This window comes from Petaurus breviceps, unplaced genomic scaffold, assembly GCF_028583685.1.
Source record: "Petaurus breviceps papuanus isolate PSGF00001 unplaced genomic scaffold, PetGlider_PUasm1.0 91133, whole genome shotgun sequence".
NCBI classification, from domain to species: domain Eukaryota; kingdom Metazoa; phylum Chordata; class Mammalia; order Diprotodontia; family Petauridae; genus Petaurus; species Petaurus breviceps.
The window spans coordinates 88,621,411-88,632,392 of NW_027187419.1; the positions used below are offsets into that span (position 1 = coordinate 88,621,411).

Here is a 10,982-nt window from a genome sequence, read left to right on the forward strand (position 1 = left end):
ACTGTAGACTGTAGAATTGATAGGGTACTCAGAAATGACATTCATCAAGCTAACCTCGACTTTCCTAGGCCAGATAGGAATTGTGGTGAAATAGATAGTGGAGTTAGTTGAATAAATAATTTCTATGTTCTTTTCTAGTCCCACAGACTAAATCTATGTTTGCCACAAGTGACTTTACTGAGAAGACTGAAAGAAAATCCATGTCAAGAGAGTGGTCACAAGATGCTTTGATCTATTACTGAGACTTAAGTACTACCAGCAAAACAGTGAAAAAAAGGTGAAGTGAGGTCATAGAAGGCTTTTACTCACAATAGTTATGCAAGATAAATGGTGTAAATATTATCATCCCCATTTTATGGCTAAGGAAATTGAGGCTCTGAAATGTTAAACAACTTGTCCATGATCATGTAGCTAAAAAGTATTTAAGGTAGGATTTAAATGCAGATCTCACAGTACTGACACTCTTTCCATTATGTTGTTTATGCTACCTACCAAGTAATCCTGGAGGCAGGGGGCTGGGTTAGATGGCTATTTGAACTCTTTTCCCCCTCTATAATTCTGTGAATACTTATTTCTCCAAAAATACAGGCAGGCAACTAAAAATCTTTCATTTTTTCCAGTACCATATTAAAATCTTATAACCTTTTCAGGGGTATTTTTTCTCTTTTTATTCTTTTATCATTGGATTTACAAAAATTTCTTTAATGAGGGAGCTGCAATTTTGACATTGCCTCATATGAGATAACGAGCATATTCATAGCCAGCCTAAAGAAAAAGATCTAGAGAAAAATAAAGCTTTGTGCTATGAAAGTGAGAATAGACCGTAGTGTAAGGTTCCTAGATTTCAAATAGGTGTCAATTTCTTTGGTTCAATCTTCTTTATTTTATGGATTGAAACTCTGATATTTCTTCTAACAGAACACTAATACTTTTAAGAAGATATTTTACCAGAGGAAACAAAATGAAAATGAATGTTAAAAAATAAGAAAATGGTTTGTGTTTGAGTGTTAAGTAATTTAGTAACAGATTTCCACTAGTAATTATAATTCGTTATTCACATGTCCTCTTTAAATGAACCTATTTAAAATTTAAGACAACTATTTTACTGAGTTTGTCAACTAGCTTTTCAGCTTCCTGGAGAAGTCAAATTTAAATTCAGAACACAGAAATTATTTGGGTGATACAGCTATGTGAACCATATCAGTAATTACCCTTATTTTAGCATGCCTTATGGTTATGGTGGGGTTGTATTTAAAGATCTGCATAATTGGGCTCGAGCAGATCATTCCAGGATTATTTCTTATTATTCCCCTTTACACACTGTATTTCAGTCAATCTGGTCTTCTTGCCATTTTCTGAATTTGGCATTTTATTTCCTTCCTCCATATCTTTGTACTGGCTATATCTCATACCTGGAATACATTCTCTTCTCACTTCTGCCTCCTTAGAATTTCCCAGCTTCCTTCTAAGCTCAGCTCATGTGCTATAGGATATTTCTAGTTAATGGAGATATGACTTCCTCAAATTACCTTATGTTATAGTTGTTTATTGAAATGCATTGTATACATATTGCATATAATATATTTGTTTGTTGAATTTTACTGTATGTATTTTGTATCTAGAGGTGTGCTGGAACCAGATCTTACCAACTTGAGCTGATTGCTAAATTTTCAGTGTGACCATTTATACCTCAGGAATTGGCCATTTACCAATTGATGGGTACTCACACATTAGGACCTGATTCATTGTTTTATTGATTGTCTAGGCTTAAAGTGATGGAGAGAACGTTAATTATATGAATTGGACTCAAAAGTATGGTCTGCCTTTTTGCAGGCTTGTTGTTAAACATTACCAGCACGTACCTGGTCATATTCCACAGTAGAATATGTACTTTGAGGGCAGAGACTGTTTAATATGTGTCTATTGGATTGGATTGTTTTTCTGAAGAGAATACCAGGATGACAAAAACAGAATGGTGATGAGAGGTTGTGCTAGAGAATATTGAGCCAAGATAGACTGCATAACATAGGCCTGTATTTAAACTGCTCTTGTACTATTATTTCCTACATTCAATCCATTTTTTAAAGAGGAGAAAGCTATTTGAATTACAGAACAATAAATTATGGATGATTATATTTTTCAATACCTCAAGAGAAAATTTAGATCTCTAAATGATATTAGAAAAGCAAGATGCTTCTGAGGAAGCTATATTGATTTAATTTCATAATTTTATTGAAATAGGAAGAAATAAAATTGACTTTCAATAACTGAAAAAAAAAACAACCCAACAACAACCAAGAGTTCAAAGGGGAAGTGATGGTTTGTGGTCTTAATCAAAGTGAACATCCGTGGAGATACTTTTTCAATCTAGCTCAAAATAGAATCAGAACTTGGTTGCCTTGGAAAATGTTGCCATAGTTGCAAGGACACATTTCTGGAAACGAGTGAGCAGAAAGTAAACTTTCAAATTGTTACGGGGACACAATTTTGGTAGACTTAACTTCTGACCTTCCTATAAAGAAAAGCTGATTCTACTTAACTTTTGGGAAGGAGAAAGAGATCAAATGTACTATTCTCTTATATTTGGCATGGGAAACCTTTGACCCACTGGCAGAAATTTGATCCGATGAAATGCCTTATTGTTGGTGAAACAGCATTGTGTGAGAAATAGAACAATAACTAATTATCCTATGAACAGTTCTTACTGAAAGTGCTTCAAGTGAAGCATCCAAAATCTAAAACTTTCATAATATCCACTTTTGGGGGCATTTCATTATATTCTCCCCTAAAGATTACTGAGAAATTAAGTAAGTTTGTTGCTGTACATTTGGTTAATAGTTTTGGTTGCTGTTCCTTAATTAGGTTTAACTATTTATACTGATTGATGCCACGTGGCATTGATTATTTTAGCCAACTAGTATGACATATACTTTGTTATGTATCTCTTAAGGTAATTATTTTTTGAACAGTGATTAATTTGTGAAACATTTGGAAACCAAAGAAGTATAGATATTAAATTTGCTAGCAGAATAATTATTTAGAATTGTGTGGGTGGGATGGAGAAGCTAGATACAATAATTAGAAGAAAAGAACAAAAGAAAATCTAGGCTGAAGGACAAGAAAATGTTTTTCATTGGTGAATACTCTGAAGATATTAAAATTGCTTCCTAAAGAAGTTTGACACTCAAGACATTGAAAATTGAAGTGGAAAAAAGCCCTAGAACATATCCTATAAGGACCAAGCCAAACTGACCTTTATAAGAAGGCAGAGGTGATGGAGAGGTTTGCAGAATTGCTGACTTAGGTTATACAACCTGCTTCTATTTCTATTCTTGGAGTTCCCAAAATATCCACTTTTCATGAATAACTGAAATAAAGCATTTAGTAGCCACAGCTAATATTCCACATTTCCACTGTGACAAATGAGGAACTATTTCATTCATTTCCTTAAGATTTTAGATTGAAGAACATTTGCCTACATTCTTAGCATATTTCAAAGAGGTATCAGAGCAAAAGCTAGTTTTCTTTCATTTGTTATTCAACAGAGTTTCATTGAGTCTCTGCTATCAACTCTCTGCATGAACTCAGGCAAGTCACTCTATGCCACTGTTCAGTTTCCATGTCTGTAAAATATGGTATTTAGAGTACATGGACTTAAAGATGGCTTGCAGTTCTAAAGCTGTGATCCCATTATGTGTAAGATACTGGGAGAGATATAAAGATGAAGATATCATCTCTTCTTTTAAGCAGCTTACAGTCTTGTGTGTGTGTGTGTGTGTGTGTGTGTGCACGCTCGAAGAGGGATAAACTATATACAAAAATAGTACAAGGCACAGTATGATCAGTACTCTGATCATAAAAGAAATAAAAACAAAGTGCTATGGGAGCAGAGAGGGAGTAAAAATGTCCTGTTTGAAGAGCTTCATTCATGAAGGAGTGGCACTCTGGCTATCTCCTTGTCATTTATTTTTTCCTGACACTGCACCTTCTGCACAGGTGGACCCTGCCATCTGTCCTACTGTAGAACCTCCTGTATCAGATCATATTCTGTAGGACTTAACCATCTTAGTTATAGGACTCCTTCTCTGGGGCCTGAATTTTCCCATCCAGTTGTGCTCCCAGACTTCATTTAAATCACATCATCCTAAAAAGTCACATCAACTTTGAAATTTATCTCTTTAGAACTCCCTGCCCCTGGGGGTCCTCTCTCCCTTGGATTTGAGAGGGTAGACGGTAGACATTGGGCAGCTAAGTGGCACAGTGAATAGAGCACTTGCCTTGAAATCAGGAAGAGACTAATCTTCATGAGTTCAAATCTAGCCTCAGATCCTTACTAGCTGTGTGACCCTGGGCAAGTCACTTACCCCTGTTTGCCTCAGTTTTCAGATCTATAAAATGAGCTGGAGAAGAAAATGGCAAACCACTGCAGTATCTTTGCCAAGAACACCCTGAAATGGGGTCACAAAGATCCAGACACGACTGAAACGACTACAACCAAAACTTAAAGGTGGACATTGGAGAGCTCCTCCCAGTTCCTCCATTTAAGTAGGACATCCAGGGCCCTGTTCTAATCATTTTCTTCCAGTTTCACTTCTCACTTCATCAGACCCCTCTCCCTTCCCTGTTACCCTCCCTACTTTCATTTTCAGCTTATTTTTATGTATTGTCTTCCACTGTTAGATTGTGATTTCCTTGAGGACAAGGGACTGACTTTTCCTTTCTTTGTATCCCCACTACAAAATACAATGCCTAGTACATTGTCAGTGCTTAATAAATGTTTATTGACTAACTGACTGAATTGGTTACTGTCACATAGCCCTCCATACTAGCCAGTCCTACACATGTTTCACATTCTACCCTAGTTTTTGCCACCTGGTGCATGCCCTCTCCTCCCATACCACTTTTTAGGTTTGGAACCACAATCAAATAAAAACTACCATTGTTTCTGGAAAGACCATGACAATCAACTCCCCTATGACTTTTCAAGTCAACATATACCCTTCACTGGCCAACATTCCCTTATGTTGTTGTTGAATTGTGTTGAGTCTCCGTGACCTCATTTGGGGTTTTCTTGGCAAAGGTACTAGAATAGCTTGCCATTTTCTTCCCTAGCTTATTTTACAGGTGAAGAAACTGAGGCAAACAGGGCTAAGTGGCTTACCTGGGGTCACAAAGCTAGAAGGATCTGAGGCCACATTTGAACTTATGAAGATGAGTCTTCCTGATTTCAAGCCCAGTGCTTTATCCACTGTGCCACCTAGTTGCCCCTACACTCCTATATGTATGTGTGTGTGTGTGTGTGTGTGTGTGTTGTATGTTAGTACTTAGCACAGTGCCTGGCATAATATAAACATTTAATAAATGCTAGTTGACTAGTTAATTGACTCTATTCCCCATTAGAATGTCGTCTCTGCGAGGGCAGGAACTGTCTCATTTGTGTGGGTATGTCCCCAGTTCTTCGAATGGTAATTAGAATATTGAAATTGCTTAATAAGTTCTTTTTCACTCATTCATTCCTTAGAGATGGGGTTTGAAGGATATGTAGTATTCTAGCAGGCCAAGATCAGCGAACTGGATGGGGGAAAGTTCATAGTGCACCAATGATTTCCTCTTCTGCTTGAGTTTTGACCACTTAAGTTCAAATGTTCCTTAGTTTCAATTCATGCAATTGTTTCTTTCACACATACTTTATATATATATATATATATATGTATATATACATATATATGTATATATACATATACATATGTATATATGTATATATATACATATTTGTATCTTAGTTTTTTTCTTAATCACTCTGTTGGGCACAATAGTATATTAATTTGAAAATATTTGTCTTGCTCTTTCCATTCATATCATCTTTCTCTTTTCCCCATAATTTCCATTAAATAGCTGTTCTTAACGTTTTGGAGGTATCACTGCCCCTAACTTTGATCTTTGTGATTAAGTAAACATTAATGCTAATATTATCTACTGCTGATAACTACTTCTAGTGCTTCTAACTACTATCCTTTCCATGCCCACCACAGTGTCTTGAACTTGGTATAGCGGGCATTTAGTATTTGTTGAATGACAGCACAGAACGAATAAAGTATTTTCACAGGCTTCAAAGTGTCCTGTGGCATAATAATAGCTAACATTTAGTAACTTTTACTATGTGTCAGATTACTGTACTAAGCACTTTACAACAATTATCTGATTTGATCTTCACAGCAACCCTGGGACGTAGGTACTATTATTATCCTCATTTTACAGATGAGGAAACTGAGGCAAACAGAGGTTAAGTGACATTCCCAGGGTCACATAGCTAGTAAACTGTCTGAGGCTTTATTTGAACTCAGGTCTTCTTAATTCTTGGTCAGCACTCTATGCATTGTGCCACCTAGCTGGAAATGATTGTTAGTCTTTCTCTCAATGCAAAGGCAGCTAGGTGGTACAGTGGATACACCACTGGGCCTGGAGTCAGGAAGACCGTTGTGTGACTCTGGGCAAATCACTTGACCTCTATTTGCTTCAGGCTCCTCAACTGTAAAATGGGGATAACAGAAGCACCAATCTTGCAGGATTATTGTGAAGACCAAATGAGACAATAGTTGTAAAGTGCCTAGTGCAGTAACTGGCACTTTGTAGGTACTCTATAAATGCTTCTCCCCTTCTTTCAATGCAATATAATTAGACAGATGTTTTTGCAAGTCAATACCAAAGTATTCAAATGTCAAAAAATTGAAGTAACATGTTGAGTTATATTAATTGGCAAAAACATCCTTCTCCTTACCGAAAAACTAGTACTGAAGAAAGACAGGCAGTGAAAAAGTCAATTACCTTTGAAAGAATGACTTCTTTTATCAAGATGGAGTTTTTCTGAAGTGGTCATGGTTTGTTCTTCAAAATTCAAGCTAGTTCTTTTCTCTGTTCCTGGAGCATAATCCATTATTCTGGAGAAGAGAGGTTTTTGTTCATCATCAATGGATGAGATGAATGAGGATGATCCACTTTTCTTCTCTTCAAAATGTTTCTTGGAACACTGATAACGTCTCGTGGTATCTATGGAGTCTCCAGGATCATGTGTACTAGTCCCTTTGCGATAATCTATTAACAAGAAATCATTTTATATAAGATAATCAAATGGTTACAATTTTGTTAGCAGTCTTTGCTTCCACCAAGGACTGAGTTATTGCTCAGCTAAATCCTTCTATGCATTTTTATATGCTTAGAAAAAAAAAGAACTTTAACAATGACTCTTTTAAAAATCATCACTATAAACTATCTTTACTTTTATATAGAAAACAGAGATTCTGTTATTCATTTCTAGGCTGTGGTCTTCTCAGAATAAATACAACAACAAACAAACAAATTTCAGGGGCCATGAGATTCTTGATCAACCATATTATTGACTTCAAAATCAAAATGTACCTTTGCTAGAGGTTTTTGAGATACTCTTTACTTTTGATAGCAAAATTGTAGGAAATTCAAAAACTTGTTTTTTGAAGAAATGTTTCTTCAAAGAAGAAGAAAAGAAATATTTAAGTCCTAAAAATGGTTTGGGAGCTAATTGTTTCAGAAAAAAAAAGAAGAGGAAAATTTGCCCCCATTCTCAAAATCTTAATTGCATAAGCTTTCTTTATTCCTGTAGTCTATCATTTGTGGAACTTTAAAAACTCACTATATGGGGTAGTGGTCTCTCTGAAGTGTAGGCAGGTTGGATTTCACCCTCAATTACATGTACAAAATCTCCTCGAAGTCCTGGTTTGGTGGACACTTTGGCTGTGTTTCATGATGTGAAGAATATAAAGCTTAAATACTGTAATTAAGGTACTTTTTTTCCAACCTAATTACATTAAAGCCACTAGTGTACACTGCCTGTTTTAAAATGAAATGTCAAGATGATACCAACCCTGAAGGTTGAGTTAAAACATATTTCAGCAGGAAAAGTTCCAAGAGACAAATTCTGTGACTTGTTTCCATTAGTGTCCTGGGGAGACAGCATGATTTCCCATCTGGTTTCTGCTAATTACTAATCAACATAATTCCAGAATGCATAGCATTTTCTTCAGAAATGGTTAAAAGTGTCCCCATATACTCTATGCCTTGTTGTTCCCTAACATTATGCTTAATTGCTTATTCATAGAAGACCAAACTAATTGATTTAGGACCATACCACAGAAACTGTCAACAGAATCTTTAGTTCCCATATGGCAAAAGAAACTGTTAACAGAGCTATTTTTCTCTGTTATTTTAAATATCATAATTTCACCAAGAAAACAGCCTAGAGCAAAAACGGATTTGACTTAAAATTCTCTACATGGGAAAATGATTGTCATTAAGGAGTTAGCTCATGTCGCGCCACCTCAAGTTAAACACAATGAAAACTGATCTTATTACCCCACATAGGGCCTTCCGCTGGCCTTGCTGCCTTATTGTTACTGGCAACCCCAGACATTTTCTTCAGTCAAGCTTTGAAAATTTCTCAGCTTATGGATATTTACTTACCACCAATCTAGTTAACCACTATTTTCTGGTTATCTTTTCTTCAGGTTATCTTTTTCGGTTCTATCCCTTACTTTATGGGCCTGTATCACATGCCCCATCTCTTATAGACTCTTTGGAACTTTCTTCTCAAAAACTTGCTTAACTCTAGGTCTAAACTATCTTAGGTATTACCAATGAGCTTGTCTTAATGAGTGTTTACTTTGCAATCAGCATTTCCCACCTCAAAATCTTACAATAGCTCCCAATTTCATTCTGATATATATTGAACATTCCTCATCATGAACTTCACTGCATCTACTAGTTTCTTTAACTTCCTTATTTTTCTCAACCCTGATTACAGTGCCTGGCACAAAGTATTTAATAAAAGCTTATTGACAGACTGACTTTGACTCGTGAATTCTCTGCTCTAGGTCAATGAATGAAAAATGCATTTATTTAGCACTTATTAGATGCCAATTGCTGTGTTAAATTCTAAGAAGAAAAATATAAAAGCAAAGACAGTTTTTGCTCTCAAGACACTTAGAGGGAAATAATAAGCAAAACGTAGAGGGAAGTGGTGGCCAAGGAGGCAAATTTTGGTTTTGAATATTACAGGAATCATAAGGGGATCCTCAGGGGAATAGATTGACACATTTTTCCAGTATCTGTGGCAGTAATAATTTAATTATAGTTCTATGACTAGAAAGGGGAATGGATGGGAGAGGTGGCAGGTGTGCATTCAGTGATAAGGTAGCAGGTGGGAAGATGGTCCATGAGTTAAGTGAAGCATTCCTAGAGCCTGCGCATGGGTTATATAAATCACTCACCAAACAGGATAGAGTGAGCCTTCCTCATAATTCTCCATCTCTAATGTTGGGCACCCATATGACTAGAGCAACCCCTTTCTTCCCATTCAATAAACCTTATCTACACACCCCTTAAACACATTCATGAAGCTTTTTTTTCCAAAAAAAGTAGAAATTGTTTTGAACATACCATCAATCCCAATCAGTGTGGACACATGCTTAATAGCTGCATGTATTTTCATTTGCAAGATGTTATACCATCTCATATCTTTAGAGTTTTAGATCTTTGCATAGAGAGTTGCTAGAGCAAAGGATAACAGATGGGCATCTTGAGTGCTGCATGAGTACCCATAGATTGTTAAAGACCTGGGGAAAAGCCTACAGCATATTGAGTGACTTATATATGAGGGATTTATGTGAGAACACAGACAAGAATTACACTGCATGAGAAAGCATAGGTAGCTTGCAATCTTAATTATTCTTAGAGAAATGAAAGTATTATAGAGATTTTCCATGTAATTTTAACTTGTAGCATGTAATAGAGTGCTTTGTAACACCCAATGATTATTCAGTAAATAGACTGGGAGAAGGATGGGAAGAACTATACTTTCAAGACATATTTACCTGAATGCTCCCAGTGTTAGCTGATTTAAGTCGTGTCTACCACATATATTCCAAGAGTAATTCCCTTATTATATATATAAAATGGTCAAATAAGATTGGTGCTAGATCTGTGATTTCATTGGGATAGGGAATTCCCAGAAGAGGAAATTCCCTCTATCAATGCAGATTGCTACCTTTTCTGCTACTTATAAATAGTTGCCTGGAGCCCTGGGCAGTGACCATTCCATTAGACAGGAGCAGGACTAGAATTTAGGTCTTACTGGCTTTGAGATTGATCTCTCACCACTGTACCATGCTAGCTTTCAGTCAAATAGATCTAGATAGATAATCTGATTGTGAAGTATATTCAAGTCAAACACAGAAAGCCTAGAATCTTTAGTTAAATGCTTTAAAACAGTTACAGAAGGAGGAAGTACAGAGAGTAATTAAAAGACATGTAATGCTATATTCCATTCCACTGATATAATAATAAGGATTTGTTTTTGCATCCTATGTTAATTTCCATGTTACTCAAATGACAGAACAATTTCCCCCCTTTTACCGTATTTGATAAAATAAAGCATCATTTGAAGATTCTCCTTCTACTGAAAAAAGGAAATTAAAATGATAATCCATTTGTGAGTTTAAAAAGATAAAAAATTCTATTTAATTCATATTGTAGTACTATGAATTGGACCTTTAGGTAGCTCTTCAGTTGAGATACAGCACTTCTACATTTTTCTAACAAAACTCTGTGACTGAATTAAAAAGGAATAGTTTTAGATGAGAAGCTAGTTCTTTCCCCTCCTCTGGCTCACTGCCTTCTAGGTGAAAATGGTACTGTGAATTCTCTGACTGTGAAGCTGTGAAGTTGCCTTGTCTCCCCATATTCTATTCTTCCTCTTCCCTTTTGTTTGGAATTGAGTTTGAATAATAACTTCAGATGGCAACACTCCTACAAAGATATCTTTTTACCCTTGTTATACTGATATAGGAATCACTTTAGGATTCAGATAGCTAGAAATCCTCTCTCTCTCTCTCTCCCTCTCTCTCCCTCTCTCTCTCTTTCTCTCTCTCTCTCTCTCTCTCTCTCTCTCTCTC

General features: G+C 36.0%; 1 protein-coding gene across 1 annotated transcript in view; it reads right to left on the bottom strand.

The window, feature by feature from the left end:
* KCNH7 (potassium voltage-gated channel subfamily H member 7) overlaps positions 1 to 10,982 on the bottom strand; it is a 664,682-nt gene that overhangs the window by 25,524 nt on the left and 628,176 nt on the right. The window contains exon 12 of the mRNA XM_069079806.1: positions 6,826 to 7,092. Coding sequence (XP_068935907.1) covers positions 6,826 to 7,092 — 267 coding nt within the window. The remainder of the gene's footprint in view (positions 1 to 6,825; positions 7,093 to 10,982) is intronic.